The following is a 26,133-nucleotide window of genomic DNA, read 5'->3' on the forward strand; positions in this document are numbered from 1 at the left end:
CTACACTAAACAAAGCCCTCCTTCTGCGACTTAATCAAATCTTCTGAACGGTTCATCGTTCTCAAAGAGTATTGCCAGTGCCACCTAGCGGAGCTATTGTGAATCTCAGTGTTGCACAGACTCCTGAAATCCTGGTGATGTCCTGTGACTGGGGCTTGGGTCGGAGAGCAAGGGATGCTGCTGTCTCCTTCTGTGAGCTTCTGATCTGTATGTTTCGGCGTTTTTATTCTGGCAGAAGAATGTGCAGATCCAGAACACTTTTTATTTGACAGGGAAATTCTCCCCAGATAGTTTCAGGGGCAAACTGTGTCACCCTAGCAAGGGATCTTGTCCGTGGCTCCTAGTCCAAATCCATCTGGATGACAGACTCAGTCTGCGAGGCTTTTCAAACTTCCCAAACCCAGTGTAGAGGCTGTTCCTGGGCGGTCTTCCACTTGCCAGAGGCTGGACATTAGCTCTTATCTGTGCTCCAACATTCGTGGGCCTGGTATCATTTCTGCAGAAAAAGTCACGTGGTTTCCTCATGTCATGCATGAACAGCCATGTGAATGGGCTCTCTGCACCTGAGTTGACATGCCATAGCAGATCCTAGGAGGACCAAGTGCTCAACTCAGTGAGCTTTTCTTAACCACGACTCTCACCTCCACTGGTGCGCTCCAAATACACATTTGGTATCATTTTAATTTGATGTTCTGGCCACAATGGAAGGACGCTAATCCAGGTAGCATCAGTCAAACTGGGAATGTGGAGCTGAGACTGGAAGGAGATGGGAGTTGGGAAATAACCCTGACCATCTATCTATCTATCTATCTATCTATCTATCTACCTATCTATCTATCTATCTCATCTATCTATCTACAGAAGGCACACCATGCAAGCAAATGAGGGAGTTTTTTTTCTGAAATCAAGTTTAGCATCTTTGTAAAAATGACGGTGTAAGAAAGGAAATAATCTTCTATGTACAGATATGTTTGGGAAATCTTGTTCAACAAAGTTAAACCATTTCTTTGCCACAGGACTAGTCGTAGCCTTTAATACACTAGCACCTACTATGACTCTTCTGAACGGGGGCATAGAACTCTACGCTCCTAAATCTTGCCAGGAAGTTTTGAGTCCCAGCAACACCCATGTAATCTCTCAGAAGTGCTGCAAAGAGCACTTCTTCATTTGCTTTTTTTTAATTTTAATTTTTCATTTTAAATTTTGTTAGTTAATATATAGTGCAATATTGATTTCTGGAGTAGAAATCAGCAATTCATCATGTACATACAACACCCAGTGCTCATCCCAGCAAGTGCCTCCTTAATACCCATGACCCATCCACCTCCCTCCATGGACACTGGTTTGTTCTCTATCACTAAGAATCTCTTACTATTATCAATCAATCGATTGATTTCTCTATCTCCTTTTCTCCCCTTCACATTGGCTCATCTGTTTTCTCTCTTAACTTCCACATCTGTGTATTCCACACATGAGTATGTGTCTTTCTCCAACTTATTTCACTAGCATAATTCTCCATTGCTCCATCCACATCACTGCAAATGGCAAGATTTCATCCTTTTTGATGGCTGAGTAATACACCCTTGTCTACATAAACCACATCTTTTTTATCCATTCATCAGTTGATGGACATTCGGGATCTCTCCAAAGCTTGTTGCTATAAACATTAGGGTGCTTGTGCCCCCTCTGAATCAGTATCTTTGTATCCTCTGGGTAAATACCCAGTAGTGTAATTGCTGGATCATAGGGTAGTTCTATTTTTAACTTTTTGAGGAACCTCCATGCTGTCTTCCAGAGAGGCTGCACCAGTTTGCATTCCTACCAACAGTGCAAGATGGGTTCCCCTTTCACCACATCCTTACCAACACCTGCTGTTTCTTGGGTTGTTAATTTTAGCTATTCTGACAAGTGTAGGGTGGCATCTCATTGTGGTTTTGATTTGCATTTCCCTGATGATGAGTGATGTTGAGCATCTTTTAATGTGTCTGTTGGCCATCTGTATGTCTTTTTTTGGAAAAGTGTCTGTTCGCGTCTTCTGCCCATTTATTAACTGAATTATTTGGGTTTGGGGGGGTACTGAGTTTGATAAGTTCTTTATAGATTTTGGATACTAACCCTTTATCAGATGGGTCATTTGCAAGTATCTTCTCCCATTTGATAGGTTGCCTTTTAGTTTTACTGATTGTCTCTTTTGCTGTGTAGAACCTTTTTATCTTGATGAAGTTACAATAGCTCATTTTTGCTTTTTTTCCCCTTACCTACAGTGACATCTAATGAGACGTTGCTGTGGCCAAAGTCAAAGAGGTTGCTGCCTGTGTTCTCTTCTAGGAATTTCATGGTTCCAGGCCTCACATTTAGGTCCTTCACCCATTTAGAAATTCTTTTTCTGTATGGTGTAATAAAGTGGTCCACTGTCATTCTTCTGGATGTGGCTGTCCAGTTTTCCCAACACCATTTGTTGAAGATACCATCTTTTTTTTTCCACTGGACATTCTTCCCTGCTTTGTCGAAGATGAGTTGACCACAGAGTTGAGGGTCCATTTCTGGGCTCTCTATTCTGTTCCATTGATCTATGTGTCTGTTTTTGTGCCAGTACCATGCTGTCTTGATGATGACAGCTTTGTAACAGAGCTTGAAGTCTGGAATCGTGATGCCTCTAGTTTTCTTTTTCTTTCTCAGAATTGCTTTGGCTATTCTGGGCCTTTTCTGGTTCCAAATGAATTTTGGATTATTTATTCTAGCTCTGTGAAAAATGCTGGTGGTATTTTGATAGGATTGCACTAAATGTGTAGCTTGCTTTGGTAGTATAAACATTTTAACAATGTTTGTTCTTCCAATCCATGAGCATGAAATGCTTTTCCCTTTCTTTGCATCCTCTTCAATTTCTTTCATAAGTGTTTTGTAGTTTTCAGAGTACAGGTCATTCACCTCTTTAGTTAGATTTACTATTTATAGTGCAATTGCAAAGGGGATTGATACCTTAATTTCTTTTTCTGCTGCTTCATTACAAAATGCAACAGATTTCTGCACATTGATTTCATATCCTGCAACTTTACTGAATTCATGTGAGTTCCAGCAAATTTTTGGTGGATTCTTTCAGGTTTTCTACAGAGTATCAAGTCATCTGCAAATAGTGGAAGTTTGGCTTTTTCCTTGCTGGTTTGGATACTATTTACCTACTTATTTATTTATGTCTGATTGCTGAGGCCAAGATTTCCAGTACTATGTTAAATAATACTGGTAAGAGTGGTCATCCCTGTCATGTTCCTAGCCTTAAGGAAAGTCCTCTCAGTTTTTCTCCATTGAAGATGATATTAGCTGTGGGTCTTTTGTATGTGGACTTCATAATGTTGAGGTATGTTCCATTTATTCCTACTTTGTTGAAGGTTTTTATCAAGAAAGGATGCTGTACTTTGTCAAATGCTTTCTCCACATCTATTGAGAGGATCCTATGGTTCTTACCCCTTCTTTTATTAACACGGTGTATCATTGTTGATTGATTTGTGAATATTGAACCAACCCTGCAGCTCAGGAAAAAATCCCACTGGATGGTGGTGAATGATTATCTTAATGTACTGTTGGATTCGATTTGCTAGTATTTGACTGACACTTTTTACATCCACGTTCATCAGTGATATTGGCCTATAATTCTTTTTAGTGAGCCTTTTTCTGGTTTTGGAATCAAGGTGATGCTGGCTTCACAGAATGAGTTTGAAAGTTTTCTTTCTGTTTCTATTTTTTGGAACAGTTTGAGAAAAATAGGTATTAACTACTCTTTTTTTAGAAAGATTATTTATTTATTTATTTGACAGAGAGAGAGAGAGATCACAAGTAGGCAGAGAGGCAGGCAGAGGGGGAGAGGGAAGCAAGCTCCCTGCTGAGCAGAGAGCCCGATGCAGGGCTCGATCCCAGGACCCTGAGATCATGACCTCAGCCAAAGGCAGAGGCTTAACCCAATGAGCCACCCAGGTGCCCCATGTATTAACTACTCTTAGTTAAAAGTCCTTCCCCAGGGAAGCCATCTGGTCCAGGACTTTTACTTATTGTGAGATTTATCACTAATTCAGTTTCTTTGCTGGTCATGTGTTTGTTCAAATTTTCTATTTCTTCCTGTTTCCATTTTGGTAGTTTATAAGTTTCTAGGAATTTGTCCATTTCTTCCTGGTTGCCCAGTTTGTTGGCATATAATTTTTCATAGTATTCTCTTATAATTGTTTGTATTTCTGGGATGTTTGTGATCTCTCCTCTTTCATTCATGATTTTATCTATTTGGGTCTTTTTTCTTTTTGTTAAGTCTAGCTAAGAGTTTACCAATTTTATTAATTCTTTTGAAGAACCAGCTCTCAGTTTTGTTCATCCATTCTATTGTTTTCTGTTTCTGTATCATTTATTTCTGCTCTAGTCTTTATTATTTTCCTTCTTCTGTGGACTTTAGGCTTTGTTGTTGTTCCTTTTCTAGCTCCTTTAGTGTAAGTTTAGATTGGGTACTTGAGACTTTTGTTTCCTGAGGTAGCCCATATTGCAATATACTTCCCTCTTAAGACTGCCTTTGTTGTATCCTAAAGATTTTGGACTGTTGTGCTTTCGTTTTCATTTGCTTTCCCATGTATTTCTTTAAATTCTTATTTAATTTCCTGGTTAAGCCATTCATTCTTTAACCTTTAGTAGGATGCTCTTCAACCTCCATGTGTTTGTGGTCTTTCTAAATTTTTTTTCTTGTGGTTGACTTCAAGTTTCATAGCATTGTGGTATGAAAATATGCGCTGTATGATTTCAGTCTTTTGGTACTCGTTGAGGCCTGACTTGTGACCCAGGATGTGATCTATTCTGGAGAATGTTTCATGTGCACTTGAGAAGAATGTGTATTCTGCTGCTTTAGGATGACATGTGGAGTCTGTCATTCAAAGCCAGTTTCCTTGTTGATCTTCTGCTTAGATGATCTGTCCACTGCTGTAAGCATGGTGTTAAGGTCCCCTACTACTACTGTATTATTATTATTATTATCATTATTATTACTATTATTATTGTATTGAATATTTCCTTCCACTCCTTTCTGGCCTGCCAAGTCTCTGTGGGGAGACCCACTGTGAATCTGATCTGATCTGTTTTCCCTTGTTAAGGACTTTTTTTCCATTGCTGCTTTCAGGATTTTTTCCTTGCTTGTGTATTTTGTGAATTTAACTATGATACAGTTTGTCAGTGGTCGGCTTTAGTTGAAGTCCATGAGGGTTCTCTGAGCTTCTTGGATTTTGATGTCTGTGTCCTTCCCCAGATTAGGGAAGTTTTTGGCTATAATTTGCTCCAGTAACCTTCTTCCCATTTTTTTCTCTCTTCATCTTCTAAGACTCTTGTGATACAAATGTTATTACATTTAAATAAGTCACCAAGTTTCCAACATCTACCTTTGTGGTCCATTACCTTTCTTATCCTCTTCTTTTCAGCTTCATTATTTTCCTTCATTTTATGTTTAGTATCACTGACTCATTCCTCTACTTCATCCATCCTCATTTTTAAGACTTCTACTTGGGATTGTGTTTTGGTTATAACAGTTTTAATTTTGGCCCGACTAGATTTTAGTTCTTTTATATCTCCAGTAAAGGATTCTCTAGTGTCTTCTATGCTTTTTTCAAGCCCAGCTAGTATCCTTAAAGTCATTGTTTTAAATTCTAGTTCAGACAACTTATTTTTGTGTGTATTGATTAAATTCCTGGCCATGAGTTCTACCTTGTATTCTTTTTTGAGGGGTAAATTCCTCCATCCCATCATTTTGTGCAGAAAAGAAATTGAACAAAGAGATCTGGGTATGTTTTGGTCCGCTTGTTAAAAGAATCTAAGTCCCAAAATAAAATAAAATAAAAGTAAAGAAAAATTAGAAATATACATAAAAATGTTTATGTAAAAATAAAAATAAATAATTTTTAAAAGTTTACAAAGGATTTGGAGAATATACGAACATAAATGAAAAGAATAAAGAAGTATTGAATAAAAGTAAGAAGGTCGGCCCTCTTCCCCTGGAGCGGAAGCTCTGCAGCCCTGTAAGCTCCGTGAGCTCGGCGGCCGGAGCTGCTGCTGCGGGGGTCCGGGGACCCGGGCACAAGCCCGGGCGCCAGCTCCGCCCCGCAGGGAAGAGGCGCCGCGGGGTGGGCAGGCGGGCTGCGCGCACAGCCAGCGGCCTGCACTAGGGGGCGCTCCCCGCTCCCCGGACGCTCGCACGGCCGCGAGGGAGAAACATGGCGGCGGCCGCGAGGGAGAAACATGGCGGCGGCCGCGAGGGAGAAACATGGCGGCGGCCGCGAGGGAGAAACATGGCGGCGGCCGCGAGGGAGAAACATGGCGGCGCCCGTGCTGCACATCCGCCCGCTCTTCGGCGAGCCTCGCACACAGGCCGTGACCCTCCCCGTCTCCCTGGTTTCCTCCTGAGCCCCCCCCCCGCCCTGTCCCGTCCAAGGCTGTTTATCTCAGGCGCCCGAGTCTCAAGACCCAGCATTTCGGGGCGGGCGGGGGCAGGCGCTGAGCCCAGGGAGCGTGTCCGTCCGGGAACCGCAGGTCCCGGGAAAGCCGGGCAGTGGGGGGCGCGGGTAAGGGGGACCGCGGTGTGGGGGGGACAGCGGCGTGGGGGGGGGGGCCGCGGCGGGGGGGACCAGTTTCCCGCACAGCCCGGCGTCGCGCTCACCGCCCCCCCGGCTCCTGTGGGTGGGAGCAAGGCCACGGCGGGGTGTCCCCCTCTTCCCGAGCGCGGTCCGCCGGCCGCCCTGACCCGCCCGCACCCCATGCCGGGGCCCCAGCGCAGCGTCCGCGGTGACCCTCCCCGCCTACCTCCCCGAGGGCCGCCACCTTCCTCCTCCGGACCGCGCAGGCCAAGCTCCCGAGCTGCGCCCGCGCCTGCGCCTTCGTCTGGGGTGGGGGGGGTGGGGGACGGGTGTCTGGGGTGGAGGGCGGCTCCATGTGCTGGGGTCCCGAGCCCCCCGCCGGGAAACGGTGCTTGAGAGTCTTTGGTGCAAAATCGTGGCTTTTCCAAGCCGGGGGACAGGCCCCGGGACAGGGAGGCCGCGGCAGGGCGTCCGGAGGGGCGGCTGCCGACGTCCAGGGGGCTGGGGAGGGCGGGACAAAGGGGTGTCCGCAGGGACTGCCGCCCGCTGAAGAGGACTCGGGCCCTGGGCACCGGCCCACGCCGCCTCTGCGTCTTCCGAGGCGCTGGCAGGGGCGCGGCTGGGGTTTCCCGGAGGGAGGTGTCCCCCGCCTGCCCCAGTCCGCGTCCGGGGCTCAGGCGCGGAGGGAGCTCGGTTGCGTTTGCGTGTCGGTCGGACCCAGCCCGCTGCAGCTAATGCCGGGAGGGGGCGAGTGCGGGTCTCTGGACGCCGGGCTGCGGGGACGAAGGCTCGTCCTGGGAAGCCGCGGGGACACCTGTGAGCCGAGGGGGGCCACGGCGCTCCGGCGGGGACAGGCGCCCACCGCGTCCCAGAGCAAGGTCGAACACACACCCACGGGCTCGGAAAAGTGTCTGCTCCCGGCCCGGCTCCCAAGACGCTGCCCGTCGCCGGCCAGTGCCTCGGGGGACCTCACCGCAGGCCGGTTCTCCCCATCCGTCAGCGTGTTGTTGGCCCGTTGGCGTGTCACAGGGAAAGCGCCGGTTCGCGCGCAGCTCCGGGAAGGACAGCAGGGCAGGGCGGTGTGGGGGCTCGCGGGGCGGCTCGCCCGTCTGCGCGCGGCGGAAGTCCGCATCCCTCTCCCGCCGCCCTCTCCCCGGCTCCCGCAAGTCCTCCGTCGGCGGGGCGCGGGGTGGGGACCCGTCCCGACCCTTCCTGCCCTGCTGCATGCGTGTTCCACAGTCGCCGCGTGTCTCTTCCGCCCCAAGGACTTTCACCCTCCGGGGCCCCTCGCCCCTGCACATGGAAGCTAAAACCCCTCTTACTGGAGGGTCTCAGGGTACCCCGTTCTCTCGACGGCATTTGTCGTAGTCGTATTTCATACTTACTTGATCAATGCCCAGCTCCCCAGCCAGACTCTGGGCTCCAGGAAAGTGGTGAGGTTTCCGCTTCACTGTGTCCACAGCATCTCCTTACGGTCCTGGCACAGCGCAGGTGCCCAGTTACGATTTACCGCGTGGACGGATAGACGGACGGACAGGCATTTCTAGTCCAACAGCCAGCCTTGGAAGAACCCTAGTTCCAGTCAGGAGGACCAACAGTGCAGAGACCCACTCTGAGGGCTGTGCTTGGAGCAGTCAGCAGCCCTCCTCGCACCTGCAGTGACTAGTCACCCTCCCCTCAAAACCACTTACTAACTTTTAATCTCTGCTGTACCATACAAGATCTATGGGGTAGAGAGCAAGTTTTTCTAGTTCATCTCAACATCTTAGCTGCCTGACCTTTAACAGACATTTGCTAAATGTTGGGACAAGACAGTGTTTAGGGAAACAGAAGGGACCTAGTCTTAAGCTCCGTGGACCCTGAGGTTCCCAGAGAGGGTTTGCCGTCCTCAGGAGAGCTGCCTGCCTCCCCCTATTTCCTGACTTCACCAACTTGGAATAGTCTCATTCTAAGCCTCAAGAGAGTCAGGCCCCAGGAGCTTCAAGGTATGCATTAGAACACAATCTTCCTTGCTCCCCATCTAGTACTCCTCCCACTTCATTTCCAAACGGTGCTCCCGCAGGGGAGTCTGAGGACCCATGTGCTCCTCCTGGGGAAAGGGCTCACCAGCACAAAACGAAACAATGAGGGGGTTACATTCACTGAGAAGTCCGAGCAAGAAAAAGGAATACTTTAAATGGATCCTCTTTGTGTAAGGAAAGCCTAAAATTACACCAAGAGACAAAATACACTATATAATAATGTCCGTGGAAAATACCTTTTTTATTATAAACAGTATAAATGCTTCCTGACACATCTTGCAAATATCATACACTTTCTTTTCTTTGCCTGAACTTCTGTGAACAAGAGAGGTCCCAGCACGTCCGAGATCGCTTGTGGCGGTTCCCTCATTCAGCGAGCACCCCACGTGGGGCAGGTAAGCTGTGCCGGAGGGGGAGAGGGAGAAGCTCATTTCCACATCTGCAGGAGGACTGCCGTCCAGTCGGATGTTCTCTTTATTTTGGAAGTTTCCTTATTTTGGAAGTATGTTTTTGCATGCTTCCAATTTACAAGATACACTTTCTATTTTCAGAAAAGAGCCTGTCCATCCACGATGAAGGGGACAATTAGAGCAATTACCTAGGCGCTACCTTTCATCTTAAAGAATCTGTTGATTTATGGGAGAATGATGCCTTAGATCATTGTGATAGCCATTTTAATCCTTTGGTATTTGGGGGAGACCTGGAATGTTTGAATACAAAGAGAGATGGGCTGTCTTTATCTTCTTTGTGGGTAGGCCTGGGATCACGGTCAACAGCGAGAATTAAACCGAGCCCACAGACCACATCTACCGTCCTCGGCCTCGGGCCCTGTCTCTCATCTGGGGTGACTGATCCTAGTGTCCGTAGGAACGGGGACACGTACATTCAAATATTCTCAGTGCAAAACCCAAATCACTGCTTTGGGAAGCTGTCCACAATGTCTTTATTACAGATACTTCCCTTTGGTTTCTGTCTGTTCCTGGTATCCTATGCTCCCCACAGACCCCATTCACACACTATTATACTTTTTAATAAAGATGATTCATTAATTACATAACTGTGACTTGCATGTATGCCTGCACAAACTGTCCTTATAAATACATTTCAACATTGTGCTCCCTTTGACACACTGCACATCCCCTGTCTGTGGTGGGAAATAGCGTGGGCCATGGCTCCGTGCAGCGTGCGAGAATCAGGTGATCCTCGTGGCCGCTGGATTCCGTTCCTTCAAATGCACCGTGGTTCCGGCCCGGCTCACTGTACAGATGCCCTCTATTCCGAGATAAGTTACCAAAGCTTGTTCCCAGAACTAAGCTCTCCCGACCTCCCCTCCCCCACACCCGGATCGCTGGAAGTGTTCTGTCCAATGCTCGCCAGGATTTAAATAACAATATTTAGAAGACACTTAACACCACAACAGGGAATTTGCTGGCATGACGCGCACAACACGCTTGCTCCAGATGCTATACTCAAATTGTATGGGCCCGTTGAAGAAATAGATATAACCTGGAGGAAAAGACCAAAAAGAAAATTGCAGAGTCTGAAAACAGGAAGAGTTTACGCCAGCTCACACTAAAAGTCCAACCTGTTAGACCCCATTGCTTTCTAACACGCCAGCATCTGTGATTAGAACCCTACCAGTGCCCTCACAGATCGCTTATAGTTACGGGAGGGGAAAAGTATACAAGTTTCTCAGGTCTCCTAAACTGTCACCTTGAACTACTGCTCATTTTTTTAAATAAAACTTTTTAAGATTTTATTTATTTGAGAGAGAGAAAGCGTGTGAAAAGAGGGAGAGCTTCCTGCCAAGCAAGACCGATGCGGGACTTGATCCCAGGACTCCGGGATCATGACCTAAGCCAAAGGCAGACGCTCAACCGACTGAACCACCCAGGTGCCCTGAAATAGCAGTCCCCTTGCTGTGAGTTCCAGTTTTGATGCTTGACATATTGATACTACTTATTTAAGTTTGGGAAAATGCCCCTTTGCATAATTAAAGCAAAAATAACCATGTAGTTACGATAGTCACTGGCCTTTCCATGTAAATGACTCCCCACTCTGCTCCTGCTTTAAATTATGGCAATAGTTTTTATCTCTTGGCATCATTAAGCACAATTTAAGATAATGTTGGGACACCTGGGTGGCTCAGTCGGTGAAGTGTCCGACACTTGATGTTGGCTCTAGTCGTGATCTCAGGGTCATGAGATCGAGCCCCACGTATGGCTCCGTGCTGGGTTCTCTCTCTCCCTCTGCCCCTGCCACTTTCTCTCCCTGTCACTCTCTCCAATAAATAAATAAAATCTTAAAAAGTTAAGATCGTGTTTAAAGTTTGGCATCTTGTATTTGTGGAATTAGCAACCATTTAAGCAACGTTTTCGTTTATTCTAAGTGTGGTATGTTTTGTTTCCTATGTATACTCCTTAACTGCCATAGGTCTCTTAGCACATGTAAGTCCCGTGTAAAACTGCTCTCTAAGGGAAATGACTTTGAGGGGCTATAGAGCCCCTCGTTGAGGTCAGCGTGATGGAACTCGTTACCGTTTTTCTCGTAGACGGCATCCACTTTATCACCAATCCCTGGGAAGTCGTCTTCTATTAGCCTGGGGTAGTCTCTATCCATGACCTGGTTAGTGTCATCGTAGCTATACAGTAAGAAAAAGAAACTCTTAAGTGGGTTGTATTTCTTAGGAATTAATTGTCTTAGAAATGATACAGTGAATTATCATGACACCTTTCAAAACTGACAAGAGTTACAAAATTTTAAGTCCGTTTAGAACATCCAGTAGCTTTTTCAAACTCAGAGTTAGGATGCTGAGTGCAAGGCAGATGCTTGCTGAGCATTTGTGGCCTTGTCTCGGGCCATCTTTCTAAAGATCGTCACAGGCTCACTTCCATTTCACAGACGGCTTACCAGTTATAAACGTGTGTTATTAGGAAAGTGTTCTTAGACCAAAATAAATGCATGTTAGTGCATTGAACAACTATATACTGATCTCCTAGACAACTCACTAGGTGTGGTAATGGAGGCAGAAATATTTGACGTATAACTTCTGGACTGAAAAGTTATCGGGACATCTGGTGATTCTAAAGCGATGAAGGGGAGCACGGCTCGCCCCTCCCATTGCTACAGTTCCACAGTCCACCTGCCCTGTACACAGCACACCCAAGCCAACCACACACATCCTGAAATCAGCCTGGAATGGCTTCCTGTCAGGTACTGCCGTTTCTGTTACTGATGAGAGCTTCTCGTCCTTGTGCTATGTTCCAGTAGGTGAAAGACAAGATGCACTGAACTGGGAAGGGAGGCGGGGCGCGTCTACACAGCAACACTAAGCAGTGGAAGCCAAGCATCAAGACAAGGAGACACTTGGGGCGCCTGGGTGGCTCAGTGGGTTAAGACAAGGAGACACCAAGGGCCATAGGAGGACATGAGAAGGGACGTGGCCTGTGGATGGGATGATCCAAGAGACTTTGAGCTTAAATGGTATTTCCAGTTAACTTTGACCAGAGGATAGAATTTCAAGAGAGAGAGATACAGGGAAAGATGTTCCAGCCAAACAGGGGGATAAAAGCACAGTGTTCTTGTGACATGGTAAGTCACACACCCTCACCGCACCATGAACCTCACCTAGGGCATAGGGACCGGAACAGCAGGACAGGGGAGAACCCGATTGTAGTACTTAGACAGTCGTGAATGTCATTGTCAGACTAAGGAACCCAGACAACAAAGAAGACATACAGGAATGTGCGTGTGCGTGCATGTGTGTACACATAAAGCTACTAATTTAAACCTTTCAAGTATGGGATTCCTATGAGATACTCTCATCCCCAAATGCATACATGGCTCTAACCTCTTAAACGCTGCCAGTGTCAGAGCTGCCTTCCTGTGGACATATGCTCAGAATATTCCAACTCCGCCCGTCCTTCTAAAAGGGGCTGACTTTAAAAACCACGGGCCGGCAGCTTCCTGGCCCACCTCTGCGCTGGATGAGCGTGAGAGAATGATTTACACCAGCGAGAGCGGTGCGGGACTCACTCAGCCCCTGCGACACAGTGTGATGGGTACGTGAACATGGCGGCTCACCTCCAGACCTGGTTTCCCGAGAAGAAGAGCGTCTTCCCTGTGTCTTCAAAGTGGACGGCTGCGCTTATCTTCTTAACCTCTTTTGGAAATCCCAGTTCAGATATTTTTTGGGGGTAACCTTCCAGAATGTCATAACCATTAAGAGCCCAAAATTTTCTGCCTAGAGTAAGTGAAAGAAAAGATTTATTACCCAGGGGACTTCAGTAGATTCACATCATGTAGATATTTACTTTAACAAAGAAAGGCTCATTTTATACATTTAGAAATCGATTCGGTTCTGTGTTTGTGAAACACAGAAATATGAGCATTCTTCAAACAAAAAATAGGATTTAAGATGCTAATTTCCTAAATATGAGTACAATTACCACCAAATATCTCAATCAACTTGGCAACATCTTATGTCCGACTGCTAATCTGGAGGTGGGTGAAAAGTGTATTAAAATTTCTTCATGAATAAGCAGGAGAGTGGGAACAGCGAACTAGACTGAAAAGTCAGATTTCATGCCTGATAACGTGATTTTATTGTAGCATTAATTATGATGTCAGTAGAGTGCTATTAGCCGTTATGAACGATGATCAGGAAGACAGAGCAGCAGTTTGGAAAACTGTCCCTGATTTGATGTCGAGAGAACAAGTAAAGTATGAAAATGTATATATACTATGAATATAAATATTCAAAAATCCCTATGACATATGGTGAAGGGCTACCAAAAAAAGTGAGAAAATGAAATAAACTGACTTTTCAGAAGGGGGAATTATCGATCATATTTTTTCAGTGTTTCAAGAGGTACATGGTCATAACATTTGCTCAGCAAATAATTTTTGAGAGGAAGTAAGAAAAAACTAACATGACTGTTATAAAACTAACAGTGAATTTATAATGATAAGAAATAATGGTGACTTTTTACCAGTCAAACTTGGGGACATTTGGTAGAAAGTTTCCAAGTATGTTCTGTTTAATATTTTGTTATACTTGGCTCTTAATTTAAGCACTTTTTATTACCTTTAAAAATACTTTTAAATAATTTTTAAAATTTTTAAATATTTCAAGTATTGTTTTTTTCGGGACTGGTCATCGTGCTAAGATTCCGGCAGCATCGGGTTCATCCTCGCCTGCCCGGGGTGTGTGGGAGGCCTCCAGGGAATGGCTCACCTCTGAAGATGAAGATGAGGTCCCGGGAGGGGTGCTCATAGGCGGCGTCGATCCGGTTGGGAAGTTCCGGCCAGAAGGATTTCGTCAAGAACAGTTCGGCGTCCACCTGCTGAGGGTGCAGGCGCCAGAAGAATCTAACGCCAAAGTGAAAATCCGGAGTTTGATGAATGAATACACGAACACAGGAACAAACAAGCCTACTAGACTACGGTAGAAGCGCGAAGTTCATCTCTCGTGTCTCAGTACCCCCAAGTTTAGGCTGTAAACACGCTCTTAAATCGCCACCTATGTCACCAGGACAAACTTTCCGGACCCAAAGGAATTCGTGTGGACGCTCTGACAGTTTACTGATGCGGAAACGGATTCCAACACTTGGGTTTTCAAATAGGTAAACTGGGTTCCTGTACTGACGTGGTTTTCTTTATAAAGAGAAGCTGCGTCACGCTCAGATGAGCCACAGAAAAGGTAAAAGTAAAGTGTTCATCCCTTAGTCACTTATTTCATCCGAAACACGTAAAAAGAAAACAAAGAAACTACCCCCAAATCTATTATTTTCACTGTTAACATCGCCTTTGGAAATGTGACTGGATGTTAGGCAATTTGCAGACACAGCCTCACGAATGTCTCACAAGTGTCCGGGCCACGCGGACTGGGTAAGAGCGTATCAAGAGCACCTGTCTTTAAAGATCATCGTTTCTCCTCGGAGGCTGGTGATGGCGTCCAGGGATAAGGTGGGATCACATTTGTCTGGTGTCTTGGGATGTTTTGGGTTGGGGTCTTCGTCTCCTGGGCCTGCAGGCATGAAACGAAGGGAAGAAGGTGGTGAGGCCGGCCTTCCCGATGCCCACCCCGGCTAGTGGAGGGTCACAGGGTCCCCTGGGGCGGAGGCAGGACGTCCCCAGCTTCCACACCAGATCCAAACCCCTGCGACCTTCCTCCTTTCCTGCGGTTACCAAGCTCTTGCGGGTGGGCTGACTCCTCCCACTTCCATCCTCAAGACCCTTTGAAATTCTTCTCAAGCAGATTTGGGTTTCTTGAGGTTGGAGATAGAAATGGGTGGGAGGGGATGGGAGTGAGACTCCAGGGAAAACTTCCCCATGCCTGGCACAAGCTACGGGGCAGGATGCTCTGCAGACGCACCTTTCTCTTCGAGCCGTTTCTGGGGGCACACCGTCCCTGCGGGGGTCCTCCCCGCTGCTCTATCTCTTGCCTCTTTTACCAGCTGGCAACGTCGGACGCAGTTTTCCCCCCATGCCACGGCTGTGAGTGAGAAGCCAGGCCTTCGGCAGCCCTGATGTGCCACGAGTTAGCCCATGCCCAGTACCAGTCCTGCACTGCTGCTTCTCCACTTGGTTCCCCTTAGTTCTATCGTCAACTGCCTGGTCACAATATTGTAGAGATAACAAGAAACACAAGGCTCTTGCCCACACCCACACTAGCAGCTGGACTCGATTTCAGTCCAGAGGGAGAATGATCGGCCGCGTGCCATGAGGAAGGCTTCTGAGCTAGCAGCTCTGGAAGAGTTTACACTGATGACTTTAACTCTGTAAATAGCGGGCAATTTTGCTAGATTGGGTGAGGTTTAATTTTTTTTTTAAATTTTGTAACTATTTTTGTATATATATATGTATATATTTGTAAATATATATATATATGTATATATTTGTAAATATATATATATATATATATATATATAGTATAACTAATTTTGTAACTATTACTGAAAATTTGGAAGAAAAAAAGAAGAGATTCTTAACAATGGTCATCTACAATAGTAGATGTTGATTAAAAGTTACCACAGGCCACTTGAATGGATTCTACTGTGGCAAACTGATGTGGCGGAAGAAATACCCAGAATTTATAAAAGCTGGTTAAGGCCACACCTTCACCTTCAGCCTCGGTACCAGCGACATACTCTCTAAGCGCTACAGGGTGTAGTTTCTTCATTGGTTAAATGGGGGATAAAATAGCTTCCTTCCTTACGTCAGAGGTGTTTTGTGGGAATCAAAGATACCCCTTGTGGTAATAAAATACAAATAGGAATCTGCAAAAGCTTTGGAGGACAGGATATTTTTTACTTGAGCAGATGCTCTGATTCAGAAAGGGAAAATGGGCATGTCTTCCCAGGTTTTAGTAACAGAACCAGGCCGGCAATATTGGTAACGACAACCTCACTGACCATCTTCAAGTCTATTCTGTTTCTAGACTGATCAATTAAGAGTTACCGTAGAGAGACTGGATGCCTTGTACATCGTCCTCAGGAAGCATAAAGTGGTTCTTGCCCGTGTAGGTGTAGATGGGAAACATGAGTGCTCCTGGGTCCTTGGAGTGGTCGAGGCCCAAGGAGTGGCCAAACTCATGGGCAGCGACAAGGAACAAGTTGTAGCCTATAAACAAAGCGAGATGAGAAAGCAAGGCAGTGACCCGTTAGCGGAGGGATGCTACTTTCCTCACCTCTTTCTCTTTCTTGACTGTTCCACTCTTTTAAAAAAAAAAATTAAGATTCAATATTTGGTTCCTTGAAGGAAGAGTCAAAATATTGATTTAATCCTTATAAATCATTTAATGTTCTCTTTTATTATAGCTGCCTACATCATTAGAATATCAACAGAATGCTGTCAAACAGTTAGCAATCAGTGAGGGTTTACTGGGCGGACAGTAGGAATCCCAGGTGCTCTTTGTTTTCTCAGGTCAGATGAGGAAAGCGGACAATGGAGGCCTTGAGGGAGGAGTCATGGGAAGTCACATAGGGTGCTACCTGTCAGGGTGTTTCTAGAACATTGTCTGAACCAGAGGCATCATGCAAATAGATGATGACCAAGTTGGAGCATGCACTAAATAGGGTCTCTGGAATCTCCTGGGGAACAAATCCTAACCAAACGATCCTTTCCAGAGTATCTCTAGACTCTGAAGTTTAAAGACATAGAAACTCTGGAAATGATTGGCCAACTTTCCTCAACTTTAGAAGACTCCTGTGGCACTGTATCTACATTATTTCCTCTAGTCATTCTTTCTACCATGTCTGAGCCTCCTACTATAGATATTTTAAATTGAAAAAAAAAAAAAGATGAAAAGTTGGGAAAAAAAAATATGTGGAAGCTGGAGTCACTGGTTTCAATTTGACCTTAAATACCATTTGCTGTCAGAGCCTGTCCCTGAAGGAAATGTATGAGCAGCACAGTAACCCTGCAGACCATAAGGGCAAAGTGCACATCATCTGAGTATAAAGCAATTCTTCACTGAAATGACTCATGATGCGTCCCGTTCTTGGCCTTTAGCTGAGAAATCAATCATGGTTTGTTTGTGAATATTTTCATTCATTTCCACTAGCTGTTTCAAATCCAGGAGCCTAAAGCTGGGGTTTACCGTGGCTCTGTCTGAACAGTACTAGATGTTAAGATCCTTCTTACCTGTGTAATATTCAGAACACAAATGCATGAATCTCACCTTTCTTTCCAAAGATACATGGAGGCATTGAGGCTGAGGCACTGGTCAGCCAAGGTCCAGTTTTACTCTTTGGAAAAACAATTCTTCTGATTTAAACGAATAACAAAAATTAGCTACCTTTGAAGACTAGCTCTAACCATCACAAGCAAGGGTCAGCGGAGATCCACAGGTCCGTCGGAGTTGGAGCAATCTCGCCTTTCTCCTTACATTAATATTCTCAATTCTTTTGAGCTTTAAAGATTCATCTACTGACTGAATTCATTCAACCCTGAGTTTCATTTTGCTCTCATAAATGTAATTTTTATCTGGTCTGTCTCATGCTGTTTGGAGCAAGAAATCATCTTGATTTGTTGGAAAGGTATTTGTAAAATCAGTGACATGTGTGTGTGTCTGAAACTAGGAATTCACATAACAGAGGACAGAAAACATGCTGCACTTGTGCTGTTAATAGTTCTGTCAAGGAAAAGAAAACTCTTTCAACTCACATCCAGTTCGTCTGGGACCTGCCTCTCCAGCCCTAACAGTTCTTAGGCATGTATTTGTAATAAACTTTTCTTCCTCTGCACAGCGAGTGAAAGGAAATCCACAGTAACTACACCTTGGCTGACAGAAAGACATTTGGGTCCTAATTCACAGTTAGCTAGCATCCCTCAAGCCACTAAACTAAACAGCTCACTTTTAGTGATTTGCATAGGTTTGTAGAAATGTCCCGTATAGAGACTAATAAGCATAAGGTAAACTCGTGCTTTTTTTGAAAACTATAATCAACTATGGAACGTAATTTACAGTATGCTTCCTCACTTCTTATCAATGGGATCACCGTCTAACCTAGTCTAGTAATCATGAATCATACCTTTGTAAGAAATATTACCTTTGGAACTACTTGTCCAAGTTTCATCATCATCAAAATGGGCATCCCCTCCATAGTTTGGCCCAGGAGGAAAAGCATGAGCCAGCAGACCGGAAGGTCCATCAAATGGGTAGAAATCGCCATGTTCTACACACAAAAAGGAAGAGTTAATCTAATTATATCCAGCAGTGCCTGGCACAAATGCTTGAATTCTGCAAAAAACAATGAATGAGTGAAAGGAGGAATTTAAAAATGGAGACAACTAGGGGGAAGAATGTAAAAATGTCTCAAAAATGATTCTGCACCATTACCTTTAGTTCCAAAAGAGATCATGATATCAGCAGTGCCATCATGAAGTCGGGTGAAATTCAGAGGGGTCACATCTGACCAAACTTTGAAGGCTTTTCTGAAGGCCTTTTCAACCTCAGAATGAGTCAGATCAGGGGTATAATTCACAATCCTATTCAAGAGAGAAAGTTTCAATTACATTTTTGGAAGGAGAAAGCTATTTGAGAATATATTTTTTTGGAATACTGCTTTGCAACTCAAAATGCAGTGGGTTCCCTAAAAGTTCTACCAGAGGTCCATTATTTCAAGGAACTTATTAATTATGATGCCATGCAAAGATAACAAAATGAATTCAGACATTTGAGTATCTCCAAATATCTGACCACTTGTAATTTTACACTTAAAGTATTCAGATATTTAATGAAACTTGTATTTTATGATACAGGTTTGGAGTTGTATTGCTATGATCTAAATAAAGGAAACAGCTTTGTCAAGTTCCTAGAGAGAGTAGGACTCTCCATTTTTGAGCACTCTTAATAAATATGCCTCATGTAGTACATATGCAAATTTTATTACACCTACTTTTACTTCTAACTTGATTTCTTTCCTAAAAAAAAAAAAAGATGCTTTGCGATTTCCAATGAAAAATCATGCTGGGTTAATGCAGCTATAATAGATGTCCTGAGATATTCTCACCAATATTAAAACTATTACTGGAATTATTAAACTTCTAATTAAGTATGTAAAGCCTACCTAGAATAAAATGGAACCAAACTTGTTCTGTCACCTATGGCTTGTGCTGAAAATTGGGCATTTGATACTATTTTAAACACTAACAAAGATCCCAGAAAGATAGCCGCTGGCTCACCTGTAGGTCAGATTCGTCTTGGACCACTTGAGAGTTCGGGGGAAAACATTGTACTCGCCCACATCGGGGACCCCACATCTTGGTTTCTTCATGATGTCCAGGGTGTTATCATCAAGTTTGCCAGTGACCTCTAAGCCGAAGAAGGACTGCATTTCTCGGAGCCTGTCAACCACGGAGCCTGCGCCCGACTTCTTCAGGATTCCAGCGGGATTCAGGGGGTAGTAGTAGGATTTCAAGTAGTGCTGGAAAAGAGACCAGAATGGCCTGCCTTTAAAAGAGAAGGGCACTTGTGAGATGCAGCACCCCTTTGGGATTGGCAAGATTCCCTACCTCGGCAAGCTGGAAGTCCTCCTCGGACAGATCGTCCTCGCCATCGCTGGGAAGGGGCAGGGACCAACACCGAGTCCAGCTCAAGAAGAAGAAGGCAGCCAGGACTCCTGGGAGCATCGTGATGGACATGCCGGAGCTTCTGCCTTCTCCCAGACAAGCACCTTTACTTTTATAGACCTGCAGGGGTGACTCATCATTTATGGGCAAGTTCCCGCTTCCTAGTCCATTGAAAGTAAACATGCTTACATGGCGACTTTTTTTTTTTCTCCCAAGAAGTGTGGTTTGTGGTAGAATTTGAGGGAAATATAAAATGAGGGCTTCTCTCATTTCAGCAAGGCCCCCAAAACCATCTGGCAAAATAAACGGCCTCAGCATATTTATGAACACTGTGGGAAGAAGCAGTGAGTCGTAAAATTTTCACTTTACTGGGCAAAAATGTTTCTCCCTCTGTAGGAAAGCAGCTTCCTCTCCTTTTTTTTTTTTTTTTTTTTCAGATAAGAGTGTCAAGATGCTGCACTTACTTCCATGAAGAGACACTTAGTCCTGCTTCTAGAAGCTCTGTAACCTGGTTTATTTTCCGTAGGGCGACGCCAGAGGGAGACGCTGTGTGTACGTGGGGGCCACAGACCTGGACCAGACCCCAGCGCGGAGACCGGGAAGGGCCAGGGCGCAGGCGCGGGGCCGAAGGCTGCAGTGCACATTTAAAGGTGCTGGTGTGAAAGCCGGGCCTTCTGGCTACGACTGGCTACGACTGGCTACAACCCCGGGATCCCGCCTGAATTCCCTGCAGGTCCGGGAAGAAGTGGGAGACTGCCTCGGAGTACAAGATAAGGGCTAACACAGACTGGGATCACCACCCGCTGGGCTTAAGAGGCATGATCTCACTTAATCTGTAGAAGAACCTTAGAAGTAGGGACTACCGGAGGGCTCGTTTTTCACTTTCCGTATGAATAGTCTGAGAGGCAGAGAAGTTAAATGCTTGTTTGAGGTCACGGAGTTAATAAATGGTACTGTCAGTACTTGAATCCCAGCTGGTAGACTTAAGATTTCATGTTTTTTAAAACACCATCTGGTCTGGCTTCTCCCCCATTAACTCTCAGAAATTTCAAAAATGGAGTGGCTTTGTTCCCACACCTCTGGGAATACCCAGGAAAACTAGGGGTCTAGGTCACTCATGGCCAATTTCAAGTGTCTTAATTTTGACTTTTAAATTTAAGTAGTAGGAGTACCTGAGGTCCAAAACCTCAGGAAAATCGTTCACGAGGGGCCTTCAAGAACATCCCACTTTTAGAACCATGATGTCAGAATGTCATCTTTGGCGCCTCACAGATGTAAGTGGATAGAAAAATACGAGTCATGATCTTCAGATAGAAGGACTGAAATTGTAAGTTAATTTACGTGATCAGGAGTCAGAGAGCGGGTCAGGTCTGGGACATGTGAAGACAAAGGCACAGAGTGGGAGTACAGAGGAGGGTGGGTGGGGCAGGGAACCCCCCACACGTGGCGACATGCCGTCATCTGGACTGGCCCAGGCCTCCAAGGTAACCGGAAAAGCCTACGAAATGTAAGCAGTCGGTGGAGGGTAATTTATAATGCTCTTTCCAGAGCAGAGCCAAATAGATCCTTACAATTTTAAATATTTTAAATTTAAATTTAAATAGAATTTTAAATATTTCCAATGAGTTCAAGATTAGATTTAGGCTCAACCAACAATGCAAAACTATCACTTGCTTGAAGCATCGTCCATGAGCAGTGGTTAATTTTAGACTGAGTGGTAATGATCGAAAAGTTTGGCTCATCTACTGAGCTTACAGGAAATTCGTTCATTTGAAATCATTTTTTTCACCAATAAAATTTCATAGTTTTTTAAAGTATCATCATATTTTTAGAAAGAAGTCCTGACAAAGTTCAGAAACGAATGGCATTAATGTTTGGAAGTGGGAGAAGTGAATCAAATCTTTGACCGTACTTGTAGGTTGAAGCCACAATTTTTTAAAAAGCCACTTTCGATGAGGCATTGACTCTGTGGGATACCGTGCTGGTCACTATGAAGATAGAATGAAGGAAAAAAGCCTTTTTCTTAGGATGATGCCCGTTTCCTCTCCCTGGGAAGACACATTTTCAACGAGCAGTGACTGACAATAAACAAACGTCACTGTTCACCCACCTCAGAATCAGTGCTTATCACCAAACATCGCTGGTGTTCTCTTACTTTCTCGTTCCGCCTAAGGACAGACTCAGTGCAAAATAAGGACACAGGTCAGTGACACAGGGTACTCAATTCTGCAGAGTTCTGAGTAAGGTAAATAAAAGTCGTCCAGACGATGAAATCAGAAATCCATTCCTTCAGGAAGGGGCCGGGCTGCTTGTCTCTGGCTACTGTTCACGGGGGAGCGAGCTGAGCTGGTGATGGAGATGTGTCATCTCACAGAAATGTGTTGGCAAGTCTCCTGTCAACACACGTCCTTATCTTGGGCTATTAATGGTGAGAATGAAAGCCAGGCCTTCTGGCTACAACTGGTGAAGTGGTGGGCGGTTTCAGGTGACACCTTTGACACGGAGAAGCTGAGCCGGTGTTTACAAATGCTTCTCACAGGGCTCCCGGATCCCTGGAAATCGGAAAACCTGGGGAATGAGCAAACAGGACTGGACTGAATAAGAAATGTGTGTCTCCTGCTGATTCAGACATAAGCAATATGGGACTTTTTAGAAACAGATGTCATCATGTGTTTCTAAGTCCAAAACACCACTCAAGGGAGAATCAGAAATGTCCGTGACCCACCCCTGAGTAAAGCATGGGGCTGGGCGGGTTGGTTCCAGACCAGGAAAAGTAGGAACAAAGGCCACTGGAGTTGGATTAAAATTATGAAAATTATGTAAGTCAGAGAACCCTAAAGGCTTCAGTTTACAGGGTTGTACATTAACTATGTTGACAATGACACTTAGTATCTTTATGTTTCCGAAAGCTAAGCCGTCTGATGGTGCCCGGGGAAGGAAGTACTGGTTTCTGTAAATACCCTCTGATGGTTGCTTTGTTCTAGTTTCTGAGTTTTCCGCCCACAGCCCCAGGGAACGGGTAATGCCCTTAAACAGGAGCATGAACCTGAAATGTAGACCCTGGATCGCAGGGACAGGAGCGCCCCACCGACCCGCTAATGCGCAGCCGTGATATCCCTCAGGTCAGCTGCTGAGCCCAGGGGGCCTCCGGTCAGAAGCCGCAGGTGCCGAGCAGGAGGCCAGCAGCTGAGGGGTGCACTGGCCTCCCATGTGTGAAGCCCACATTCCCCGGGGCTGGCTGGGTTCGTCCTGGGGGATCCCCTACAGAAAGAAAGGCAGTCTGCAAGAAAAAAGGAAATTCTTTTTATCCTCTTACTCTTACTACGTCCTCTTACTCGAGGATGACATGGGGAAGTCAACACTTAACTTTCTGGCCTCACATTCTTCCTTTTTTAAATTTTTTGAAAGATTTTATTTATTTATTCTAGAGAGAGCGAGTGAGAGCGGGATGGAAGGAGAGGGAAACTCAACCGGAGCGCAGGGCCCGATGTGGGGCTTGATCCCACGACCCTGAGATCAGGACCTGTGCCACAACCAAGAGTCGGATGCTTAACTGACTGAGCTCCCCCAGCTAGCGCCCTGGGCTCAGTTTCAACGAGCTGTGAGTTTACAGTGCTTTGCTATGAAGACTGGATCCTGGATGTCCACATCCGCCCCACTGAACCAGAGCTGTGAGAGAACACAACCAGGAATAGCAGTCACTCTAGCCCATCCCTGTCCAAATGCCTCTGAAAAGGGAAAAATCTGGATTGCTTGGCAGTGAATAATGGAAATGAAAACCAACTAGGAAATGGGACCTTTGTGGTTTTAACAACAAGTAATTGTAATATATTTAAAGATCCCCAATATTTAAACAAATGAAGCAAAAAGTCTATTTTTAAAGCAGCCTGGCCTCACCTTGACACCCTCATTCATTAAAGTCAAATTTGGTACATATTCTTAAACAACAACTCTTTTAAAGATTTTATTTATTTATTTATTTATTTGAGAGAGAGCACAAGCAAGGGGGAGGCAGAGAGGGAGAGGGAGAAGCAGACTCCTCACAGAGCAGGGAGCCCAATGCGGGGCTCGATCCTGGGACCCTGAGATCATGACCTGAGCTGAAACCAAGAGTCGGATGCTTAGCCGACTGAGCCACCCAGGCACCCTGCCCCCCATATATATTTTTTAGGTTGATTTACTTAGACAGTAGTCGATCGTAAAGGTTTTTTTAAACGGTACTTTCTAGAACAGAAAGCTTCCCATGCTGTTGGTATGCTGCATTGGCTTTATTTTCAATTCCAGGAAAGCCATCTGGAACGAATTTTGGGTACTATGTTTCAGAGTCTGCCCTTCTTCACTGAATCTATCATAAAATTAAGAATGAACTCAAAACCACACAAAATCTGTCTTAATAAAACTATGTGTTAAAGAGGTTAAATTTTAAACATTTTCTATAAGCTCCAATTAGACGATTTCAGACAATGGTAGACAGGAATTCACGGCAACCTCGAGCTTCCAACAAAGACTCCTGCAGGTCAGCCCAGCTCCGGGGCTGATTTCCTACCTCAGTCTGCAGGGGAGAAGGCAGTCGTCCCAGGGTGAGGACCACAGGCAGCATCCGTGCCTCGGGCGTCTGCCTGGAATGCCAGTGCCCTGACTTCCTGCGGATATCCATCAGCACTACAGAGGGTCCCCAACGATTTCCCCGTAAATGACAAGGAGAGAAAGGCCTTATTCTTGGCATGAGAGTTACGACCAGGCAATTAAAACACGGCTAAAGCGAGGATCATGGTAAGCTGACATCTAACTGGAAGGAAACCCGTTCACGCTATGGACTGCCGGACGGGTGTGTGTTTCTTTACCCTCTCTGGGGATTCTGCTCTTGACCAAGTCTGTGGGGACCATGCGCGGATTGAGGATGCGGGTCTTGGAATCAGTTACAGCAGCTGAAATCCCAGCCCTGCCATTTGGGAGCTCCCTGACGTAGGCAATGTGTTTCCTCTCACTGATACAGCAGTGAGCAAAACACATCCTAATCCTAGCCAGGAGAAAGGTGATGAGATAATGAGAGAGAAAAACAGCAGGAAAGAGGGGTCACGGGGGATGTTGCAATTTATTGACAGTGGCAGGAAAGGGCTCATGGAGAGGGGGCTTTTGAATTGGGATCTGAGGGAGATGGAGGTGGGAGCTCCCACGCTGTCTGGGGTAAGAATGTTCTCAGCACAAAGAAGAGCCGGTGCAAAGACCCTGAGGTAAGAATGCCTCCGGCAGCAAGAAGGCCAGCATGGCTGGAGCAGAGAGAAGAAAAGTTACTGAACCTTAACTATACAGATGGGATCCTCACAGTCCCTGTCTTCCAGCTCATTTGATGATTACAGGACATCACGATGAAGAGCGCCAGCACCCACGCCCGGCACACGGTCATTCGCCTACACAGCGCCCATCAAAACCACTGTGCTCAGTGCCCTTGTAGGCGTAGCGGCTGTTGCAGCAAGGGTGTTGACGGGGATGTAGCCCGGAGGACACACGTGTGGAACTGAGACAGGAAGGACAAGACAGGCTCGGCCACGCGAATACCGGTGAGCAGAGCGCTAGCCCCGGCGAGAGGAGGAGCAGGCACAGAGGCCCTGGGGTGGGGGGAAGCTTCCACTCGGGGACAGAGAAATGCAGGCTGGAACCCAGTGGACCGAGAGTGAGGGGAAGGCCAAGCTGGGCACCTCGCAGAGGCTCCGCCCAGCCTGTTCTGTCTACATCTCGGAAAATCATTGGGCCCAAACCTTGACTTTCATGTCCACTCCCCGGGGCAGCCCCACCACAGGTCCCGCCTTGCCCCCTCACCTGGAGGTCACTCAGGCTTCCGTTTGGTCAGGTGACCTGCTCCCCGGGTCGCTGCTGCCCCAGGGGCCAGTTTCCAGGTTGGCTCACTCTTCTCTGTTTATCTTCCATCACCTGTGAAACTTGATCCTTTAATACCTAACGTGGCTTCCGGTTCCCAGTTGGATCCTGACGAGTACAGGTGACAGTATGAGGAATAAAATGGGAAAACAGAACAATGAATCCATGAACACTAATCAGGAACTAATGATGTGCTGTATGTTGGCTAATTGAATTTAAATAAAAAGATAAAAAGGGAAAACAGAAGTACATTTTCCAGTTCGAATCAGCACTGACTTTACTGTATCTTTTTGTGTAACTTAATGTGTATCTTCATGTACCAATTATAGGTTTATTTTCAGATATGAATAAAGATAATGCTCCCTGCTCTTACATTTCACGGAGAGTGAGAAAATACAATGGAATAAAACTTCCATTTGAAAGCAAATGTAATTATTATTTACCCTATTCCCAAAGCTTACGGATAGGTAAGGAATGTTTCATCCTAGCTGTGGCCAAAGACGGATGCCCCGTCCTCTACTCAGTAGATTACACATAAGTGACACGCTATGTTACCTGACCAGAGTTTA

General features: G+C 45.6%; 1 protein-coding gene across 2 annotated transcripts; it reads right to left on the reverse strand.

Annotated features, from left to right (window-relative positions):
• Positions 1–9,268: 9,268 nt before the first annotated feature.
• MMP13 (matrix metallopeptidase 13) lies at positions 9,269–25,659 on the reverse strand. Of its 2 annotated transcripts, XM_047693705.1 has the most exons (12): positions 25,508–25,659; positions 21,798–22,255; positions 19,631–19,807; positions 19,301–19,542; positions 18,456–18,604; positions 18,166–18,291; positions 16,073–16,234; positions 14,522–14,639; positions 13,848–13,981; positions 12,695–12,854; positions 11,149–11,252; positions 9,269–10,117 (listed from the first exon to the last, which is right to left on the reverse strand). In XM_047693705.1, exons 3-12 carry the CDS (start codon positions 19,757–19,759, stop codon positions 10,017–10,019), a joined length of 1,425 nt encoding a protein of 474 aa, XP_047549661.1. In that variant the 5' UTR covers positions 19,760–19,807; positions 21,798–22,255; positions 25,508–25,659; the 3' UTR covers positions 9,269–10,016. The 2 variants fall into 2 exon arrangements, with proteins under 2 accessions (XP_047549661.1, XP_047549660.1); XM_047693704.1 differs by lacking the exons at positions 21,798–22,255; positions 25,508–25,659 and having other exon boundaries at positions 19,631–19,964.
• Positions 25,660–26,133: the final 474 nt, after the last annotated feature.

This window comes from Lutra lutra, chromosome 10 (assembly GCF_902655055.1).
Source record: "Lutra lutra chromosome 10, mLutLut1.2, whole genome shotgun sequence".
Taxonomy (NCBI): domain Eukaryota; kingdom Metazoa; phylum Chordata; class Mammalia; order Carnivora; family Mustelidae; genus Lutra; species Lutra lutra.

Bases quoted from the DNA above. Each gene is read 5' to 3' on its own strand.
- MMP13 (XM_047693704.1), bottom strand. From the start codon at position 19,957: ATGAGAGAAGCCCTCATTTTATATTTCCCTCAAATTCTACCACAAACC. The intron at 18,605-19,300 runs GTGAGCCAGCGG...TCTCTTGAATAG, and splicing joins AAGACGAATCTGACCTACAG to GATTGTGAATTATACCCCTG. The intron at 12,855-13,847 runs GTGAGCCATTCC...CACTTACTCTAG, and splicing joins CCTCATCTTCATCTTCAGAG to GCAGAAAATTTTGGGCTCTT.